We start from the raw sequence: 22,325 nt of genomic DNA, 5'->3' as shown, positions 1-22,325 counted from the left end.
AAAATATGTTTTGTAAAAATGATAAGTATCTAGAAAAACTATAGTAAAAAAGGAAAAACACATTTCTTGTAATTATGAAAAAATGTATTTTTTTCTGTACAAAATGTGTTTTTTTTTTTTTAAATCTAACAACCTCGTTGTGTATTCAACAAAGCAATACTTCTATTAATGTAAGGAACGGTATTTACGTTTGAATTTATTCCCAACTCAAATACTTTTTCCAACAAGGGTAATGCATGTTCTGAAAAAAATTTTTTTTATAAATATAAAAAATATTTTAGAAAAATTTAATTTATTTTTAAAAAATTTAATTATAAATATAAAAATATTTTAGAGGTAATATATTTTGATAATTATATAAAAAAAGAGTATATTACCTTGCATACATAAAACAATTTCTGGTAATTTATCTAAAGCTGACATAAGTATGTCAGCTCTAGGATTGTCCAAACATCGTTGGAAAGCAGATAATATGTTTGTATTAGGAACAGGATGATGTTTTAATGCTCTAGCAAGTAAAGTGTGAGCTAATGTCCTTATATTACCCTGTGGTGACACAAGTAATTCTGCTATATTATCGATTATTGGTTCCAACACGGCAGGTTTACGAGATGACAAATGTTCGATTTCTTGAAGAGCTCCAAATACATCTAATGATAATTAGTAATTTTATTTATTTGTTAACAAGTCTCTTTTGTAAAAAAATTATACTGATTATACCTTCTCCATGTAATTTGCTAAGTATTGCTAGTAAAGGTTGCCGATGCGTTGGAATTGCAGGTTCTGATGGAAGTGGACTAGGAGCAAGTGTTAACAGTATCTCTTCTGTATCTTCTCCTTCTCTTGGAATTGGAATCCCTGATATAAGTGTCCTTAAAATGGCTAAATTTGGATAATGTGCCTGTAACTCACTATATGCGAATTCAAATAAGAAGATGATTAACATTTTGTTTAACCGTTTGAGTACGTGTTCCTCATATTTTTGATATAATAGAAAAGGAGCGCGATCGCACTTGTTAGCACTCAAATAATTTTAAATCCAAAAGAAAATTACTTACTGAAGAATTTGGGCATGTTTTTGTAAATATTTTAATGCTCTGTTGGGATCATAAGAGATATATCCATATAGAAAAGAAACAAATCTGGTTAATAGAGGTGTAAATTCTTTCATTGGACTATAAATCTAAAAATATAAAAGAAAGGCAATAAAAAATATTAGTTTTGGTACATTATTATTAAATCAAAGATTTTTTTAATGATTATTATAAAACATACCTGGAAACATTGAAAATAATTTTCTAATGTATCTTCTAAAGCTGTTTTATGTTCTTCATTAAATATATAAGGTTGTAATAGTTCCAACAATCCCATTACTTGTACAAAAAGATTTAAATGATGTCCCGTCCTAAATTGATTATATTCCATATAACATCGACCCATTAATGATGAAGCTAGCATCGGAAGTTGTCGTAATACTAAAATAGGATGTACAGCTGCTATTTTTCTAGCACATAATTCAAATTCTTGAGATTTAAAAGTCCAAGATTTTTGTCGCGGTGTTGCTGCTAAAGCTGTCAATAAAGAATGACTCATACAATCCAAGACTGATCCAGTCCATCCTGTTATTTTTGCTCCAGCAACAAACTTTGTTGTTTGATGAGTATCCAAGTAACATATTACTTTAGGTATTTTCATATACATATGTAAGAGAAATTGATGTGCCATATCAGTATTCACACTGAAAAAGATACAGATTTAGTACTTAATAAATTAATAAATACATATAAGTATATATAATAATATTCAACGAACCTGGTATTTTGCATCATTTGTTCAGTTAAATACTTTACTACTCTAGCAATTAAATGGTCATTTGTTGAAATGCAGTGTAGTAACAAATCAAGACGAAGTTCCATACGAGTAAGTGCAGCATTTCTATTTTCACAGTTACATATAATAACAGCTTCAGCTACTACATATGCAACAAGGTTTAGTAATTGTTCTTTTTGAAGTAATAAAATATTCTCAGGTACATAATGCTTTGGTGTAAACTTATCTCGACCTTGCCAAAGTTTTGGATTGCATGTCAATGCCCAAAGAAAATCCAATACAGCACTTGGATCATATCTGTTTTAATCAGGTAAAGTTGTTAGCTATAGAAATAAATTCTTATATGTATTAATATTTTTCCTACATACCCATCGTCATATTTATCTAACAAATGTCCTACGCATTTATATAAAGTAGTCCAACTTGCTCTGTGTGTTAGAAGTGTTAACAAGTATGGTCTGCAGGAATGCAAACTCAGAGTATTATTATCCATTTTTACGTGTACTTTCGTTTTTCCAAATAAAAGTTTCATTTGAAGATTAGGACATGTATCAATTAATTCAGGTTCTACAGAAGCTAACCAATCAATCAACAATCCTGTTCGAGATCTTACAATGCCTTCGTTACTGTCAGTAATTAATAGTCTTGTCATAGCTTCAATAAGAACATCATTCTTCTGTTGTTTAAGACTAATATCTAATAATTTTCGACCTACTCCTTCCAAATTTACAATATCTGTATTCTCTAAAATTGCTCCAGGATCTCTATTTTGCATCAATATAGTTAATTCTCTACGTTGTGATGTGTTTGTTAACTGTACATTTGCAAAATCTCTTAAAATTGAGAGAATGGGTGCTTTTATATCACCAATCAATGATATTAAATTTAAACACATATTTCGTGCCAATTCAACCACTTGTTTTGGAGTTGATAGGCTTTTTAAAGGCAATAATATTACACGCATTAAAGTACAAGAATATTGAGACATGTGTACTAGAGATGCTAAGAATTGTTTTACTTGCATTGAACTTAAAACACTGCATATATGTTGTATTGCTAAGACTACAGCTCCACTTTCTTTAGCTGATTTTTGCAAATCTTTTGCAAGTGTTTTATGTAAACGACGATAAGCATCTATTTTTTGATTTAATGAAATATTTTCAATAAATAGTCTATTAATCAGATGCGGAACATCAGTTTTTACAGAGCACTGAATGACAGATTGCTTCTGTACCATAGCACTTTGTGGTAATGGTTCTTGTAATTTATTTATTGCCATGGCATTTTCTTCCGGTAAATGCGGTTCCAATAATTGCAAAACTTGTACAAATACTAATCCTCCTGTTGCTCCTCTCCTATGCTGAACTTCAACTAGCTGAGCCATATAAGTTTTATCAAGTACAGCCTCTCCAACTGAACCTGGATCAATTTGCACTCCCGCATCAAGTGTATGTAGTAATTTACTCATTGAAGAAACAGGTATACCAAAGCTTTGAATAAAAAGAACCAACTGTTGTGGTTCTAAATCTTTCAAAGCTGCATCCACTAATCGTGGTACGTTACTTCTAATCATACGTAACTTCAACCAATCTGGAATAAGCAATGCTTCTTCACTTGTATCTACAAGAAAAGCTTTAGGTGGATCTGCGTTTAAAGGAAACCACGTTTCTAATAAATTAGCAAATAGTTCATCGTCATCAGATGAATCATAGGTCAACAGTATTATCATAGCATGAACTACCAAAATATGCATGGTACATTCTTCTCCACTGCTCCATTGAACAAGAATTTGATCTTGACTCTCAGACCACGTATATCCTTCTCCTCTAGGAGCTCTAGCTTTTTCTAGATAATTGCAAAATATTGCCATAAATGCATGTAATGTCTGTTTAGTTTGATGATTATCACCTTCAGGTTGTGGAAGAATTGCTGCAATAATTGTACTACGCTCAACCACTAACTGTGAAATTTCATTTGCTAAATCAGTTAAATCAGGTAGATCATCTTCAGTAGTATGTGCAGCAAGATATGATATGTAAGCATGTACAAGATCAGGATTATTTTCCACTTGGCAAGCACCACGAAGAGCTGTGGATACTAAGGAACGAACTGATACGAAATGGGGTATCGATGGTAACTTACGTAACAACCAAATTTCTCTAAAATAAAATTATTCTCTTTCAAATAAATGTAATAAAATGAATTATTATATATTATACAAGTTAAATATATACAGACAACCTACCTATCAACTTCAATATCCATTTCCATAGTTTCCTCTTCAAGTGGTATTGAATCTAGAACCATCTTTAATCCAGTAATAGCTTGGAGACGGCTACTGCTTTGTTGACTACTTAATCTTCTCAAAAAATACTCTAAAACTTCATAGGCATGTTGTTGATCTTGATTCGGATCAGTTAATAAAGTTTGAAGATGAGCTAATAATTGTTGTTGTCTAGGCTGTTTTTCAGCTGCTTGAGTACTTGTAGATAATAAGAATTCACAAAGACATTGTACAGGTAGTTGACTAAGTGAACCTTCACTATTCTGTACCAAATCTGCTAACCATGGCATACTTTGTGATGAACTTTGTTGTTGTCTTTGTATTATGTCTAATAAAAAATCTGGCTTTCGAGATCGACAAAGCAAATGTCCCAATCTATGAGATACATTTAAAGACTTAATTTGTTCTAGCACAGCTGGTGGTGGTCTCCTAGCAATACCAGTTGGATCCATAGTTATTAATTGGGATAAAAGTAAACTGTTCTGTTCAGAAATTTGTATTCTTGTTGATGCTGCAGCCAAATGAGATTCATATTCAAGTATTTCTTGCTTTTCTATTGCTTCGACTTGTAATTCTTTGGCACGTTCTTGTTCCATAATTTCTGGTAAAGCCATTGTAGGAGGAGGATATGCAAAATGACTGAAAATATTTAATCAATGAAATATATATAACATGTTATACGTAAAATTAATATTTAAATACAATATTAAATTATATACATATATAAAATATAAACATTTTCAATGTTATTTAATATACTTACTTACTTAGTAATACACATTTCCATAAGAGTTCTTAAAATAGGATATCGTTTCCATGCAAGAGCGCCGATTGTGGAAGGATTGTGAGCAGCTAAAATTAACAACATTATCCATCCTTTCCAGTATAAATTTGATATTGCCAAAGTTGGTGGTACATATCTAAAATAAAAAGTATTAAAAATATATATTATTATACGAGTTATATAGGCATAAAATATAATAACTAATAATAGTTAATACGACTATAGTAATTTACCCAGCAGGTATATTTATTGTTCCTGGAGGTTGGTAAATACAAAGATTGAAGATAAGTTCAATGATATCCGTTTTGTCAGCTTGTAACATTGGAAAACTTTCTGTTGAATTTGCTGCTGCTCTTCTTATTAATTGATCCGTCAAATCTAATGTTTCTGAATGTGTAATACTATTATCCTATAGATAAATATATTTATATTATTGTATATAATTTATAAATTAAGCAAATTATATTTTTATATTAATATTTTATATATTTGCAATTTTATATCTTACTTACTTTAGCAAATCCCATCAATAACAACCGTAATAATGTGGTCTGTAATAATGGAACATCTGATACAAGACGAAGATAAAACACTCTATCTGATTCTGGTGGCCAGTTATCTAATTTATAATAATGTTCAGCAGATTCCAGCATTAATATTTTATGTAAACCATGAAGCAGTTCATTTTTACCAACAAGATACATTTGTTGTGCGGAATTTCGAAGCCATAAAACTGCTTCATATTGTATTGTTGCAACTAAATTTTGAAAATGATGTAACAAAGCTACATCTTCTTTATCACCACGTTGTGCAAGAGCTGCTGCTTCCTTTACTTGTGGACTGATAGCCAAAAGCATACAAAGGCAAAGTAAATCAATTAAAGATATGAACACTCGTTCTTTGAATTCAAAGTTTAGTAATTGTTGTGCTATATCCTGTCTCTCCAACATTAATGTACGTGCGAATGTAACTAAATTAATGTCATGTCGACAAACACGTACAATTTCTCTGAGTAATGCACGTAAAGGTCTCAAATAATCTTCACGATTCATTAATAAATCTTGAAATATTTCTGCAAGTAATTTAGCTGCTTGCTCAGGTAATGTCTGAAAAATTACAGCTAACATTGGCATATTATTCGGATTGCGTGCATTAGATAATTCGTTATAAATTGTATGTTTTAATATCGTCGATAAATTTTCTGGATGGAGACCAATCAGTTCCTTTACTCCATTTAAATATAAATTAATCACAGCTTTAGTCTTTAATCGCATTTTTACTAATTGACTTATAACTTCTACATCTTTCTGTGTATGTGAAGTACAATTGTAACAAATATAACTGAGTAATTCCTGTGCAGGTCTCATTAATTTAGGATTATGTAGCCACATTTCTAATCTTGGAACAGCTATGTTTCTGATTTCTACAAATCCACATGCCGAAGAAAGTAATCTTAAAAAATTTCTTGTAATAGATTCTGGTTGTCTTCTATTTATTTGTTCCTTGACAGCTGTTAATACAATATACTCTACATTGTCTATACAATGAGTATATCTAGAAGTTACTGGAAATTCTATTTTTTCTTTATCTCCAGAAAATTGTACAGTTGACGTTCCTGGTTCTTCATCATCTATTGTAGAAGGGCTATGACAATCTCTTGGTGTTAATACTGATAATTCTGTTTGTAATACACTTTTGGGTGGTTGTCTTGTATTAAATCCTGTTAATATATTATCAACAAAGCCCTTACACTCTTCATGATCAATCCACACACGCTCACCTAATGCATCTTCAATATAAAGCTATAAAAATAAAAGAAAATAAAACTATAAAAAGAAAAAGAAAAATAAACGACTATATACAACTAATTTAAATAATATAGCAATATATTCTGTTATATCATATAAACAAAAATTCTAGAATTTATTGTAACAACCTGTACAAAAATTTCTGGCCAATTCTTTTTATCATGAAATCCTTTCATTAACAAATTTGCAGCCAGCACTGGTACAAGAGGATTTCCTTTACTTTTGTAATTATGAGCTTGATCTCTCTTTAATAAAGATGACAATGCATGAAGTATACAATCATTAGAAAAAATTGATGCACGAATTTTGGCTAAATACAGCAATCCCATATATGTTAGTGTTTCAGGTTTCCATCTCTGATTTTTAAGAGTTTTTATAGCACCACAAATTATACCAATAACTTTGTCACCCTCATCATTATCATTAGCTTCTAAAACTAATGGAACAAAATCTGCTGGATCAGATTCTGTAGCTACAGCTTCCCATGCCTCGGTGCTAGAAAATGGTGGTCTTTGATGAGTAATATGTTGGGCAAGTTTTGGCTTTTTTTGTGGAATTAATGACTGAAGAGATCCTGGAGTTGCTTCCTTTTTACGTTCTGCGCCTATCAATAATAAAAAAAATATTTTTACAAAAAATATTACTATAACATATAAGTATTTACTTTTCTCAGAACATTTTGCTTTCTCTTGAAATATCACAATTACCAGAGGTCGAAGCAGTACCACTTGTCTTAGGATGTATAACACCAGGTCTTTTAACATCAGCATTTTCCCCACGAGAACTTTTTGATCCAAGTGCAAATAAATCTGAAGGATGTTGAGCAATTTTATTTTTTGCACCCCTGCCTATACTTGTTTTGCCACGATCCATCGTAATTCTTATTAGTACCTATTTTCATTGATAAAAGTACATAAAATAAATTCAAATTACAGATTTAAAACATAAAATTTTTTTCACATAACACATATCATATCTTCTTATCATACACCAGAGATAATACTTAATTTCACAATTTTGAACTATTAGTTTATAATACAGTATAAAATACGGTTTCCTAACCTATATGCTGCATATGTGTATGACCTGTGTGTGTACGTCGAGTCGTACGTGTATATGCGTCTATAATAGTAAGTTTATAATGTAGATTCCAGAGTTTTTTTTTTAAATAATAAAAAATCTCACACGAAACACGTAGATACTCCTAGAAATATACTTTTATACTTAAAGAAATCATTGTTTTATTAATTTATGTAATCAAGTCTATTCTGATTACCACTATTCCTGAATACTAACTTTGTAAAAAGTACAATTACTATCGTATGAAGATTGGAATAATGATGAAGTATTACCGGCAATAATAAAACGAATAGTTGCCAAAACTACATATGTGGCGTCATCTACTTTTAATATTACAACAAAAACAACAACAAAAACATATAAAACTTTTTTCACATACTCTTTTTATAAAGTATAATATAATTATTCTGTGGTACAATAATTGAAAAAATTAAACGAGAAATAAATATTAATAAATTCTGTAGAATTAGTAAAAAATTTCATAATGTATACTTTCGACCAATAAAACCCAAGAGTTCATATTTGGACTAATTTTAATAATCTATTGATTTTCAATGGGTGAACGTACTCGCACTATTGATCGGTTTTGTATGATACATTTATACTACGAATTCCATTGTTTTTATTCTTAATAGTTTCGTTAATAATTAGTAAAATCTGCATTAGAAAAATCTGTCCATGTTAGGAAAAGATTGATCATTATATTATTAAATTACAAACATGCCGTCTTGTAGAATCATTGAGTCATATATAATTGTGCTTAGTCATTAGTAGAAGTTACAAAACGCATAGCGGTGAGCATTTATTTTTATTGTTGAAAATCTCCAATCATAACTTTTTCTTATCAAATAGAGGAAGGCTTATGTCCAATGACAAATAATAATTCTAATCTCGTCTAATACATAAAAAGAGCATACGTTCGTACTTTATAGTAACAGCCGTAACAATTTTTTTTTTCTAGTTTCGATTCATCGAGTATAATAATTGATTCATTTAAATTCATTCCTGTTGTCGACTGGAATCTTCCTATTTCTTCGTCATTTTTTGATTAATTATAAGATTTGTGATATGAACGCAAATGATAATGAATTAATGGAGCAATACGAACCTTCTGTTAAAAATATAATTGATCAACGATCTTTACGATGGATTTTTGTCGGCGGCAAAGGTGGAGTTGGGAAAACAACATGCAGGTATTTTTGTTTTTTAAATTCTACAAACGTTAATGCTAAACGTTTTATTTTTTCTTCTTTACGTTCATTCCTATTCTTCTTTCAGTTGTTCTCTTGCTGTTCAATTGTCAAAAGTAAGAGAGAATGTTCTTATTATTTCTACGGATCCAGCTCATAATATTTCTGATGCCTTTGATCAGAAATTTAGTAAAGTACCAGTCCAAGTTAAAGGTTTTAATAATTTATTTGCAATGGAAATTGATCCTAATGTTGGTATCACCGAACTGCCTGAGGAATACTTTGAAAACGAAGCAGGTTTGTATAAAATAATCAATACATTTCTCTCAGTGCATCATGGCCGTTCTTTAACATTGGATATCTTGTACTTCTCTTTCCGAAAGAGAGGTACATTCACATTTATATTGCGATTATACGTATTATAATCGCAATAACGTTTATATTAAGGCCTATTCGGCCTAATAAGGTTTTCGAAAAACTCTCTTATTTGGTGAGTTCCCCTCACCTCTCTTTCCAGGAGAGGTAATCTCGTGATGTGGAACTCTTCATAGAGGTATGCAATGTTGAAAAACATAAGAAGCCTTGAAAAAATTTGTTCTATATATTTATTAGCAAGTGATTTTTAGATGGAGATGCAATGAGATTAAGTAAAAGTGTTATGCAAGAAATTGTTGGTGCATTTCCTGGTATAGATGAAGCAATGAGTTATGCTGAAGTCATGAAGTAAGTTTTCATTTGTTTCAGACATTATTCACCGACATATTTTTCTAATGTATTTAATCTATGTATCTGTGGATTTCAATTTTCAGATTGGTCAAAGGAATGAATTTCTCGGTAGTGGTATTTGATACTGCACCTACTGGTCATACGTTGAGATTATTGTCATTTCCACAAGTGGTTGAAAAGGGATTAGGAAAACTGTTGCTTTTAAAAATGAAGATTGGTCCTTTTATTAGACAGGTTTGTTAAGTAACAAATGATGCTCCATATGATAAATATTAAAAGTAACATTTTTATATCCTAATTTAATATGTAAATATATATTATTTTAGCTTAGTTCTTTACTGGGAAATACTGATTTCAATGTGGATAGTTTTTCAAGTAAAATGGAAGATATGTTAACAATTATTCGCCAAGTCAATGAACAGTTTAGAAATCCGGAACAAACTACATTCGTTTGCGTATGCATAGCTGAATTTTTATCACTTTATGAGACAGAAAGACTTGTACAAGAATTAACGAAATGTGGTATAGATACACATAATATTATAGTGAATCAATTGCTTTTTCTAAAGGAAGGAGTCGTTCCATGTAAACTTTGTCTTGCACGACACAAATTACAGGATAAATATTTAGAACAGGTACATTAATTATTTTCTGATTAATATATGTGTGTGTGTGTATATATATAATGACTATTTTCATGCTTTCTTCTTTCTTTCAAGATTGTGGACCTCTATGAAGAGTTCCACATCACGAGATTACCTCTCCTGGAAAGAGAGGTGAGGGGAACTCAGCAAATAAAAGAGTTCTCCGAAAACCTTATTAGGCCGTATAGGCCTTAATGTAAACGTTATTGCGATTATAATACGTATAATCGCAATATAAATGTGAATAGGATTATAATAGATGTAATCAGACATATAATCAGATAAGTTGACAATTCAGTTCTCATAATGCATAAATGTCTATACAAATTTATTTCTACTTCCATTATTCTATATTATAATAATCTGATAAATTCACTTTTGTAATCCTAATTGTAAGTAACGTACAAATAAATCCAACGTCTAAATGTAATAGGTAATAAATGTGCAATACCGTTTGCGCTTTCTCTATTATTTTTGTGAAGTGTATTTTACGAATATTTATTTTTTAAAAAATAATGCATTGATTGCAAATATATAGTTCGTAAGACGAATAGTTTGAATAAGCTTCGAATATCGTGAATGATATATTCAAAACACTTCACAAAAATAGTCGAGAGTGCGTCGAAAAATATCCATTTAAAAGATATTAGTTACATAGAACATGGTATATGCATTTTCTTTTTTATATTGTATTATTACGATTAATAACCGATTTCGATTTTTATCTGTTGAATTTATATTCTTACAATAAGACAACAGTATTATTTTCTCATTTCAAGTATGTATGATGTACAATGACAGAAATTGAATGGAATTTTATTTTCAATGAGAAATATTTGTTGAATATACTTTTATAAGAAAAAAATAAAAAAATAAGAAAAATAAGATATAAGTGACTATATACTTCTGATTTAAATAACATAACATTATATTCTGTTATATCATAGAAACGAAAATTGTAGAATTTATTGTACTAATGTGTACACAAATTGTTGGCTAATCCTTTTTATCGCGAAATCCTTTCATTTTTTTTTTTTTTTTTTTTTATTGCAGCCAGCACTGGTACAATTGGATTTCCTTTACTTCTGAAATTATGAGCTTGACCTGTCTTTGATAAAGGTGACAATGTATGAAATATACGATCATTAGAAAAAATTTGATGCACGAATTTTGGCTAAGTACATCAATTCGAAAATACTAGTGCCTCAGGTTTCAATCTTTCTTTTTTAAAAGTTTCTATAGTAGCACACATTATAACAATAACTTTGTCACCCTCATCATTATCAATAGCTTGTAATACTAGTGCAACAAAATCTGTTGGATCAGTTTCTGTAGCTACTACTTTCCATGCTTCCTTGCTAAAAAATGGTAGTCTTTGATCATTAATATGTTGTGAAAGTTTTCACTCCTTTCTTGAATTAATGATTGAAGAGATCCTGGTGTTGGTTCCTTTTTGCATTCTTTGATTAACGATAATAACAAAAATATTAATAGGACATATAAGTATTTATTTTGCTATGAACATTTTATTTTTGCTTGAAATATCACAATTACCATAGATGGAAGCAGTACCAATTGACTTAGGATTTATAAAATCCGGTCTTTTAGCATCAGTATTTTACCAAAGAAAACTTTTTGATCCATATGCAAATAAATCTGAAGGATGTTGAGCAATTTTATTTTTTGCACCCCTGCTTATACTTCTTTTGCCACGATCCATTGTAAATCTTTTTAGTACCTATTTTCATTGAGGAAAGTACATAACATAAATTCAAATTACAGATTTAAAACATAAAATTTTTTTCACATAACACATATCATATCTTCTTATCTTCGTTATATAGAGATACTACTTAATTTCACAATTTTGAACTATATGTTTATAATACAGTATAAAATACGGTTTCCTAACCTATATGCTGCATATGTGTGTGACTTGTGTGTGTACGTCGAGTCGTACGTGTATATGCGTGTACAATAGTAAGTTTATAATGTAGATTCCAGAAAGTTTTTTTTTTAAATAATAAAAAATCTCACACGAAACACGTAGATACTCCTAGAAATATACTTTTATACTTAAAGAAATCATTGTTTTATTAATTTATGTAATCAAGTCTATTCTGATTACCACTATTCCTGAATACTAACTTTGTAAAAAGTACAATTACTATCGTATGAAGATTGGAATAATGATGAAGTATTACCGGCAATAATAAAACGAATAGTTGCCAAAACTACATATGTGGCGTCATCTACTTTTAATATTACAACAAAAACAACAACAAAAACATATAAAACTTTTTTCACATACTCTTTTTATAAAGTATAATATAATTATTCTGTGGTACAATAATTGAAAAAATTAAACGAGAAATAAATATTAATAAATTCTGTAGAATTAGTAAAAAATTTCATAATGTATACTTTCGACCAATAAAACCCAAGAGTTCATATTTGGACTAATTTTAATAATCTATTGATTTTCAATGGTTGAACGTACTCGCACTATTGATCGGTTTTGTATGATACATTTATACTACGAATTCCATTGTTTTTATTCTTAATAGTTTCGTTAATAATTAGTAAAATCTGCATTAGAAAAATCTGTCAATGTTAGGAAAAGATTGATCATTATATTATTAAATTACAAACATGCCGTCTTGTAGAATCATTGAGTCATATATAATTGTGCTTAGTCATTAGTAGAAGTTACAAAACGCATAGCGGTGAGCAATTATTTTTATTGTTGAAAATCTCCAATCATAACTTTTTCTTATCAAATAGAGGAAGGCTTATGTCCAATGACAAATAATAATTCTAATCTCGTCTAATACATAAAAAGAGCATACGTTCGTACTTTATAGTAACAGCCGTAACAATTTTTTTTTTCTAGTTTCGATTCATCGAGTATAATAATTGATTCATTTAAATTCATTCCTGTTGTCGACTGGAATCTTCCTATTTCTTCGTCATTTTTTGATTAATTATAAGATTTGTGATATGAACGCAAATGATAATGAATTAATGGAGCAATACGAACCTTCTGTTAAAAATATAATTGATCAACGATCTTTACGATGGATTTTTGTCGGCGGCAAAGGTGGAGTTGGGAAAACAACATGCAGGTATTTTTGTTTTTTAAATTCTACAAACGTTAATGCTAAACGTTTTATTTTTTCTTCTTTACGTTCATTCCTATTCTTCTTTCAGTTGTTCTCTTGCTGTTCAATTGTCAAAAGTAAGAGAGAATGTTCTTATTATTTCTACGGATCCAGCTCATAATATTTCTGATGCCTTTGATCAGAAATTTAGTAAAGTACCAGTCCAAGTTAAAGGTTTTAATAATTTATTTGCAATGGAAATTGATCCTAATGTTGGTATCACCGAACTGCCTGAGGAATACTTTGAAAACGAAGCAGGTTTGTATAAAATAATCAATACATTTCTCTCAGTGCATCATGGCCGTTCTTTAACATTGGATATCTTGTACTTCTCTTTCCGAAAGAGAGGTACATTCACATTTATATTGCGATTATACGTATTATAATCGCAATAACGTTTATATTAAGGCCTATTCGGCCTAATAAGGTTTTCGAAAAACTCTCTTATTTGGTGAGTTCCCCTCACCTCTCTTTCCAGGAGAGGTAATCTCGTGATGTGGAACTCTTCATAGAGGTATGCAATGTTGAAAAACATAAGAAACCTTGAAAAAATTTGTTCTATATATTTATTAGCAAGTGATTTTTAGATGGAGATGCAATGAGATTAAGTAAAAGTGTTATGCAAGAAATTGTTGGTGCATTTCCTGGTATAGATGAAGCAATGAGTTATGCTGAAGTCATGAAGTAAGTTTTCATTTGTTTCAGACATTATTCACGGACATATTTTTCTAATGTATTTAATTTATGTATCTGTGGATTTCAATTTTCAGATTGGTCAAAGGAATGAATTTCTCGGTAGTGGTATTTGATACTGCACCTACTGGTCATACGTTGAGATTATTGTCATTTCCACAAGTGGTTGAAAAGGGATTAGGAAAACTGTTGCTTTTAAAAATGAAGATTGGTCCTTTTATTAGACAGGTTTGTTAAGTAACAAATGATGCTCCATATGATAAATATTAAAAGTAACATTTTTATATCTTAATTTAATATGTAAATATATATTATTTTAGCTTAGTTCTTTACTGGGAAATACTGATTTCAATATGGATAGTTTTTCAAGTAAAATGGAAGATATGTTAACAATTATTCGCCAAGTCAATGAACAGTTTAGAAATCCGGAACAAACTACATTCGTTTGCGTATGCATAGCTGAATTTTTATCACTTTATGAGACAGAAAGACTTGTACAAGAATTAACGAAATGTGGTATAGATACACATAATATTATAGTGAATCAATTGCTTTTTCTAAAGGAAGGAGTCGTTCCATGTAAACTTTGTCTTGCACGACACAAATTACAGGATAAATATTTAGAACAGGTAGATTAATTATTTTCTGATTAATATATGTGTGTGTGTGTATATATATAATGACTATTTTCATGCTTTCTTCTTTCTTTCAAGATTGTGGACCTCTATGAAGAGTTCCACATCACGAGATTACCTCTCCTGGAAAGAGAGGTGAGGGGAACTCAGCAAATAAAAGAGTTCTCCGAAAACCTTATTAGGCCGTATAGGCCTTAATGTAAACGTTATTGCGATTATAATACGTATAATCGCAATATAAATGTGAATAGGATTATAATAGATGTAATCAGACATATAATCAGATAAGTTGACAATTCAGTTCTCATAATGCATAAATGTCTATACAAATTTATTTCTACTTCCATTATTCTATATTATAATAATCTGATAAATTCACTTTTGTAATCCTAATTGTAAGTAACGTACAAATAAATCCAACGTCTAAATGTAATAGGTAATAAATGTGCAATACCGTTTGCGCTTTCTCTATTATTTTTGTGAAGTGTATTTTACGAATATTTATTTTTTAAAAAATAATGCATTGATTGCAAATATATAGTTCGTAAGACGAATAGTTTGAATAAGCTTCGAATATCGTGAATGATATATTCAAAACACTTCACAAAAATAGTCGAGAGTGCGTCGAAAAATATCCATTTAAAAGATATTAGTTACATAGAACATGGTATATGCATTTTCTTTTTTATATTGTATTATTACGATTAATAACCGATTTCGATTTTTATCTGTTGAATTTATATTCTTACAATAAGACAACAGTATTATTTTCTCATTTCAAGTATGTATGATGTACAATGACAGAAATTGAATGGAATTTTATTTTCAATGAGAAATATTTGTTGAATATACTTTTATAAGAAAAAAATAAAAAAATAAGAAAAATAAGATATAAGTGACTATATACTTCTGATTTAAATAACATAACATTATATTCTGTTATATCATAGAAACGAAAATTGTAGAATTTATTGTACTAATGTGTACACAAATTGTTGGCTAATCCTTTTTATCGCGAAATCCTTTCATTTTTTTTTTTTTTTTTTTTTTTTTGCAGCCAGCACTGGTACAATTGGATTTCCTTTACTTCTGAAATTATGAGCTTGACCTGTCTTTGATAAAGGTGACAATGTATGAAATATACGATCATTAGAAAAAATTTGATGCACGAATTTTGGCTAAGTACATCAATTCGAAAATACTAGTGCCTCAGGTTTCAATCTTTCTTTTTTAAAAGTTTCTATAGTAGCACACATTATAACAATAACTTTGTCACCCTCATCATTATCAATAGCTTGTAATACTAGTGCAACAAAATCTGTTGGATCAGTTTCTGTAGCTACTACTTTCCATGCTTCCTTGCTAAAAAATGGTAGTCTTTGATCATTAATATGTTGTGAAAGTTTTCACTCCTTTCTTGAATTAATGATTGAAGAGATCCTGGTGTTGGTTCCTTTTTGCATTCTTTGATTAACGATAATAACAAAAATATTAATAGGACATATAAGTATTTATTTTGCTATGAACATTTTATTTTTGCTTGAAATATCACAATTACCATAGATGGAAGCAGTACCAATTGACTTAGGATTTATAAAATCCGGTCTTTTAGCATCAGTATTTTACCAAAGAAAACTTTTTGATCCATATGCAAATAAATCTGAAGGATGTTGAGCAATTTTATTTTTTGCACCCCTGCTTATACTTCTTTTGCCACGATCCATTGTAAATCTTTTTAGTACCTATTTTCATTGATGAAAGTACATAACATAAATTCAAATTACAGATTTAAAACTTAATACTTTTTTCACATAACATATATCATATCTTCATATCATACACCAGAGATACTACTTAATTTCACAATTGGTGAATTATATGTTTATAATACAGTATAAAATACGGTTTCCTAACCTATATGCTGCATATGTGTTGTGTCCCGTGTGCGTGCGTCGTGTCGTGCATGTATATGCGTGTACAATTGTTAGTTTATAATTTAAGTTCAAGAAAGTTTTTTCAAAAATAATAAAAAATCTCACACGAAACACGTAGATAACCCTAGAAATATACTTTTATACTTAAAGAAATCATTATTTTATTAATTAATATTATCAACTCTATACCACTATTCCTGAATACTAACAATGTAAAAAGTATAATTACTATCGTATGAAGATTGGAATAATGATGATGATGTATTACCGGCAATAATAAAACAAATAGTTACCAATACTAGCTATGTGGCGCCACCTACGTTTAATGTTTTTATAACAACAAAAGTATAAAACTTTATTCACCTGATTTTTTCTATAAAGTACAATATAATTATTCTGGAATATAATAATTGAAAAAAAATAAAGAAAAAAAAGAATATTAATAAATTGTGTAGGATTTCATAATGTATACTTTCGACCAATAAAACGCAAGAGTTCATATTTGGACTAATTTTAATAATCTATTGATTTTCAATGGGTGAACGTACTCGCACTATTGATCGGTTTTGTATGATACATTTATACTACGAATTCCATTGTTTTTATTCTTAATAGTTTCGTTAATAATTAGTAAAATCTGCATTAGAAAAATCTGTCAATGTTAGGAAAAGATTGATCATTATATTATTAAATTACAAACATGCCGTCTTGTAGAATCATTGAGTCATATATAATTGTGCTTAGTCATTAGTAGAAGTTACAAAACGCATAGCGGTGAGCATTTATTTTTATTGTTGAAAATCTCCAATCATAACTTTTTCTTATCAAATAGAGGAAGGCTTATGTCCAATGACAAATAATAATTCTAATCTCCTCTAATACATAAAAAGAGCATACGTTCGTACTTTATAGTAACAGCCGTAACAATTTTTTTTTTCTAGTTTCGATTCATCGAGTATAATAATTGATTCATTTAAATTCATTCCTGTTGTCGACTGGAATCTTCCTATTTCTTCGTCATTTTTTGATTAATTATAAGATTTGTGATATGAACGCAAATGATAATGAATTAATGGAGCAATACGAACCTTCTGTTAAAAATATAATTGATCAACGATCTTTACGATGGATTTTTGTCGGCGGCAAAGGTGGAGTTGGGAAAACAACATGCAGGTATTTTTGTTTTTTAAATTCTACAAACGTTAATGCTAAACGTTTTATTTTTTCTTCTTTACGTTCATTCCTATTCTTCTTTCAGTTGTTCTCTTGCTGTTCAATTGTCAAAAGTAAGAGAGAATGTTCTTATTATTTCTACGGATCCAGCTCATAATATTTCTGATGCCTTTGATCAGAAATTTAGTAAAGTACCAGTCCAAGTTAAAGGTTTTAATAATTTATTTGCAATGGAAATTGATCCTAATGTTGGTATCACCGAACTGCCTGAGGAATACTTTGAAAACGAAGCAGGTTTGTATAAAATAATCAATACATTTCTCTCAGTGCATCATGGCCGTTCTTTAACATTGGATATCTTGTACTTCTCTTTCCGAAAGAGAGGTACATTCACATTTATATTGCGATTATACGTATTATAATCGCAATAACGTTTATATTAAGGCCTATTCGGCCTAATAAGGTTTTCGAAAAACTCTCTTATTTGGTGAGTTCCCCTCACCTCTCTTTCCAGGAGAGGTAATCTCGTGATGTGGAACTCTTCATAGAGGTATGCAATGTTGAAAAACATAAGAAGCCTTGAAAAAATTTGTTCTATATATTTATTAGCAAGTGATTTTTAGATGGAGATGCAATGAGATTAAGTAAAAGTGTTATGCAAGAAATTGTTGGTGCATTTCCTGGTATAGATGAAGCAATGAGTTATGCTGAAGTCATGAAGTAAGTTTTCATTTGTTTCAGACATTATTCACCGACATATTTTTCTAATGTATTTAATCTATGTATCTGTGGATTTCAATTTTCAGATTGGTCAAAGGAATGAATTTCTCGGTAGTGGTATTTGATACTGCACCTACTGGTCATACGTTGAGATTATTGTCATTTCCACAAGTGGTTGAAAAGGGATTAGGAAAACTGTTGCTTTTAAAAATGAAGATTGGTCCTTTTATTAGACAGGTTTGTTAAGTAACAAATGATGCTCCATATGATAAATATTAAAAGTAACATTTTTATATCCTAATTTAATATGTAAATATATATTATTTTAGCTTAGTTCTTTACTGGGAAATACTGATTTCAATGTGGATAGTTTTTCAAGTAAAATGGAAGATATGTTAACAATTATTCGCCAAGTCAATGAACAGTTTAGAAATCCGGAACAAACTACATTCGTTTGCGTATGCATAGCTGAATTTTTATCACTTTATGAGACAGAAAGACTTGTACAAGAATTAACGAAATGTGGTATAGATACACATAATATTATAGTGAATCAATTGCTTTTTCTAAAGGAAGGAGTCGTTCCATGTAAACTTTGTCTTGCACGACACAAATTACAGGATAAATATTTAGAACAGGTACATTAATTATTTTCTGATTAATATATGTGTGTGTGTGTGTATATATATAATGACTATTTTCATGCTTTCTTCTTTCTTTCAAGATTGTGGACCTCTATGAAGAGTTCCACATCACGAGATTACCTCTCCTGGAAAGAGAGGTGAGGGGAACTCAGCAAATAAAAGAGTTCTCCGAAAACCTTATTAGGCCGTATAGGCCTTAATGTAAACGTTATTGCGATTATAATACGTATAATCGCAATATAAATGTGAATAGGATTATAATAGATGTAATCAGACATATAATCAGATAAGTTGACAATTCAGTTCTCATAATGCATAAATGTCTATACAAATTTATTTCTACTTCCATTATTCTATATTATAATAATCTGATAAATTCATTTTTGTAATCCTAATTGTAAGTAACGTACAAATAAATCCAACGTCTAAATGTAATAGGTAATAAATGTGCAATACCGTTTGTGCTTTCTCTATTATTTTTGTGAAGTGTATTTTACGAATATTTATTTCTTAAAAAATAATGCATTGATTGCAAATATATAGTTCGTAAGACGAATAGTTTGAATAAGCTTCGAATATCGTGAATGATATATTCAAAACACTTCACAAAAATAGTCGATAGTGCGTCGAAAAATATCCATTTAAAAGATATTAGTTACATAGAACATGGTATATGCATGTGCTTTTTTATATTGTATTATTACGTCTGATAATCAATTTCGATTTTTATTTTGTGTTTTTTTTTCTGTTGATTTTATATTTTTATAATAAAACAACAGTGTTATTTTCTTATTTTAACTATGTATGGTGTACAATGACAGAAATTGTATGTAATGTTATTTTCAATTAGAAATATTTATTGAATATTCTTTTATATTAAAACAACAAATTATTATTCTTATATGACTGATAATTTTTTTCCAATATTTATAAATGCAGTTACAGCTTTATTTATATCTTCCTTTGTATGTGCTGCACTGATTTGAACTCTTATTCTTGCTTTTCCTTTTGGTACAACAGGATAACTGAAGCCAATGACATAAATTTCTTTTCCTTTGAAGATAATTACAAGTTAGATAAATAATACATAAAAGTGTTTACATTAATATTAATATGGTTTAAAAATATATGTAATAAAAAATTATATTCACATACTGATCATTTCATCAGCAAAAGTTGAAGCTAATTTTGCATCTCCTAACATAATTGGACATATAGGGTGGTTATTACCATTGATTGTAAATCCAGCAGCAATCATTGACTTTCTAAAATGTTCTGTATTTCTTACTAAATTATCTAAAAATATTGTATTAGATGTTATCAGATCCATCGCCTATAAAGGAGAAGTTCTCATTTGAATTCATTTATTATTTAATTATTTATGATTTAATATATGATATTAATATATGTAACATTATATATACTTTATTAGCTGTTGCTATAACAGATGGCGGCAAAGAGTTTGAAAACAGATATGGTCTACTGCGTTGTTTCAGCAAATCAATCAGTTCTTTCTTACTGACTGTGTAACCACCTGATGCTCCTCCTAAAGCTTTTCCTAAAGTAGAATTAATAATATCTATACTACCTACATGGTTGAAATATTCCTCAGTCCCTCTAAAATTACATTAAATTATATTAAACAGATATATAAGTCTAGCATTGATTGACAATTAATATAAATTATTCACTCACCTACCAGTTTTTCCAAAAAGTCCAGTTGCATGACAATCATCCACAAATGTAACAGCATTATATTTTTTTGCAAGTTCGATTATATCTGGTAATGGGGCAATGGTACCATCCATCGAAAAGATTCCATCGGTCGCGATAACTCGTAAACCTGACGTGGAACTTTCCTTGAGCTGTCTTTCTAAGTCGGCCATATCTCTATGCTTATATCTACATGAAGAAAAATTCAGAAAAATCTTAGAAATCGTCATTTTTTAATTTATTTCAACATAATACCTGTATTTTTTAGCCTTGCATAATCGAATCCCATCGATGATCGAGGCATGATTGAGTTCGTCACTGAACACTGCATCTTCTGGTTTAAGTAAAGCTTCGAAGAGACCAGCATTCGCGTCAAAACAAGATGCATAAAGAATCGCAGCTTCTTTGCCGTGGAAAGCCGCTATCTTTTTTTCTAATTCAATATGTATCTCTTGCGTACCGCATATGAATCTAACAGAACTCAAACCAGCTCCATATTTATCCAAAGCAGCCTTAGCTGAGGCAATGATTTCCTTGTTATCCTACATATATTACATTCAACACACTTTGTATTTATTTATTTCACAAAAAAAAAAAAAAAACACTATCCAATGTTTTATTTTACCGCCAAACCTAGGTAATCATTCGCACAAAAATTTAAGACTTTTGTTCCATCATTTAATACAATCCTTGTTCTTTGAGGCGATACAATTATCCTTTCCTTTTTCCAAGTACCAGCTGCTTTTATAGCTTCTAATTCTGGTTTTATGAACGTTACCAAGGAACTCGCATTAGCAGATTGAATTCTTTTAATAGTACGATCTTTTATAGCTACAAAAATAAAGATATATTTATAAAATTTTCACTTGTTTTTCAATCATCTTTACTATTAAATAATTAATTTAACGAAACTAACTTCTATTGAATACTCGATACATTTTGCATAAATCTAATATACAATTTCAATGCATTAAGAATCGAATAAATAACTAATTAGAAAAAGTAAAAGGAGACAGAAACCGGTTTAACATGTTATTCTTGAGTTCTATGAAATAATACGTATTTAGCATTTTAGCTTTATTCATTAACAATTCATTGTAGTTTATCCCACAAATTTTTCATGAATTTCTTTTTTAATATTGTTTAATTTTATTATATAGTTGAAATGAATGGAAATACAAATTAATTTATCTATTCTTTCATATTTCAAATAAAAGAGAAAAATAAAGTTTTGTATGTATTAATTTTTCGATGATATTCAATCTCCATGGTCAAACTCAGTCGATAAGTAAAATGCACATGATAA

At 29.5% G+C, this 22,325-nt stretch overlaps 5 protein-coding genes across 12 annotated transcripts; 3 read left to right on the top strand and 2 right to left on the bottom strand.

Annotated features, from left to right (window-relative positions):
• Nucleotides 1-62: 62 nt before the first annotated feature.
• On the bottom strand, nt 63-17,055 carry LOC127062021 (integrator complex subunit 1). 5 transcript variants are annotated; one of them, XM_050989579.1, is made up of 15 exons: nt 16,979-17,055; nt 16,750-16,893; nt 7,414-7,597; nt 6,835-7,310; nt 5,411-6,700; nt 5,132-5,307; nt 4,882-5,034; nt 4,076-4,753; nt 2,199-3,989; nt 1,813-2,127; nt 1,276-1,738; nt 1,059-1,183; nt 721-911; nt 378-650; nt 63-241 (listed from the first exon to the last, which is right to left on the bottom strand). In XM_050989579.1, the coding sequence occupies exons 3-15, from the start codon at nt 7,577-7,579 to the stop codon at nt 126-128; spliced, it is 6,213 nt and encodes a 2,070-aa protein (XP_050845536.1). In that variant the 5' UTR covers nt 7,580-7,597; nt 16,750-16,893; nt 16,979-17,055; the 3' UTR covers nt 63-125. The 5 variants fall into 5 exon arrangements, with proteins under 5 accessions (XP_050845536.1, XP_050845533.1, XP_050845534.1 ...); XM_050989576.1 differs by lacking the exons at nt 16,750-16,893; nt 16,979-17,055 and adding exons at nt 7,769-7,792; nt 12,283-12,848; XM_050989577.1 differs by lacking the exons at nt 16,750-16,893; nt 16,979-17,055 and adding exons at nt 7,769-7,828; nt 7,892-8,287.
• On the top strand, nt 8,437-11,840 carry LOC127062046 (ATPase ASNA1 homolog). 2 transcript variants are annotated; one of them, XM_050989648.1, is made up of 7 exons: nt 8,437-8,580; nt 8,748-8,979; nt 9,065-9,273; nt 9,603-9,699; nt 9,786-9,936; nt 10,029-10,337; nt 10,422-11,840. In XM_050989648.1, the coding sequence occupies exons 2-7, from the start codon at nt 8,855-8,857 to the stop codon at nt 10,539-10,541; spliced, it is 1,011 nt and encodes a 336-aa protein (XP_050845605.1). In that variant the 5' UTR covers nt 8,437-8,580; nt 8,748-8,854; the 3' UTR covers nt 10,542-11,840. The 2 variants fall into 2 exon arrangements, with proteins under 2 accessions (XP_050845605.1, XP_050845606.1); XM_050989649.1 differs by lacking the exon at nt 8,437-8,580 and having other exon boundaries at nt 8,606-8,979.
• Nucleotides 8,437-19,741, top strand: LOC127062044 (ATPase ASNA1 homolog). Of its 3 annotated transcripts, none has more exons than XM_050989647.1 (7): nt 8,437-8,580; nt 17,711-17,942; nt 18,028-18,236; nt 18,566-18,662; nt 18,749-18,899; nt 18,992-19,300; nt 19,387-19,741. In XM_050989647.1, exons 2-7 carry the CDS (start codon nt 17,818-17,820, stop codon nt 19,504-19,506), a joined length of 1,011 nt encoding a protein of 336 aa, XP_050845604.1. In that variant the 5' UTR covers nt 8,437-8,580; nt 17,711-17,817; the 3' UTR covers nt 19,507-19,741. The 3 variants fall into 3 exon arrangements, with proteins under 3 accessions (XP_050845604.1, XP_050845603.1, XP_050845602.1); XM_050989646.1 differs by lacking the exon at nt 8,437-8,580 and adding an exon at nt 12,924-13,072; XM_050989645.1 differs by lacking the exon at nt 8,437-8,580 and adding an exon at nt 17,327-17,543.
• LOC127062047 (ATPase ASNA1 homolog) lies at nt 12,924-16,333 on the top strand. Its single transcript, XM_050989650.1, has 7 exons — nt 12,924-13,072; nt 13,240-13,471; nt 13,557-13,765; nt 14,095-14,191; nt 14,278-14,428; nt 14,521-14,829; nt 14,914-16,333. Exons 2-7 carry the CDS (start codon nt 13,347-13,349, stop codon nt 15,031-15,033), a joined length of 1,011 nt encoding a protein of 336 aa, XP_050845607.1. The 5' UTR covers nt 12,924-13,072; nt 13,240-13,346; the 3' UTR covers nt 15,034-16,333.
• Nucleotides 19,571-22,291, bottom strand: LOC127062038 (2-amino-3-ketobutyrate coenzyme A ligase, mitochondrial). Its single transcript, XM_050989628.1, has 7 exons — nt 21,936-22,291; nt 21,645-21,850; nt 21,275-21,561; nt 21,002-21,208; nt 20,731-20,923; nt 20,462-20,639; nt 19,571-20,359 (listed from the first exon to the last, which is right to left on the bottom strand). Exons 1-7 carry the CDS (start codon nt 21,955-21,957, stop codon nt 20,205-20,207), a joined length of 1,248 nt encoding a protein of 415 aa, XP_050845585.1. The 5' UTR covers nt 21,958-22,291; the 3' UTR covers nt 19,571-20,204.
• Nucleotides 22,292-22,325: the final 34 nt, after the last annotated feature.

The sequence above is a fragment of the Vespula vulgaris genome, chromosome 2 (assembly GCF_905475345.1).
Source record: "Vespula vulgaris chromosome 2, iyVesVulg1.1, whole genome shotgun sequence".
Classification (NCBI taxonomy): domain Eukaryota; kingdom Metazoa; phylum Arthropoda; class Insecta; order Hymenoptera; family Vespidae; genus Vespula; species Vespula vulgaris.
Note: the sequence above shows the minus strand (reverse complement) of the source record. Positions and strands in the feature narration are given on the sequence as shown.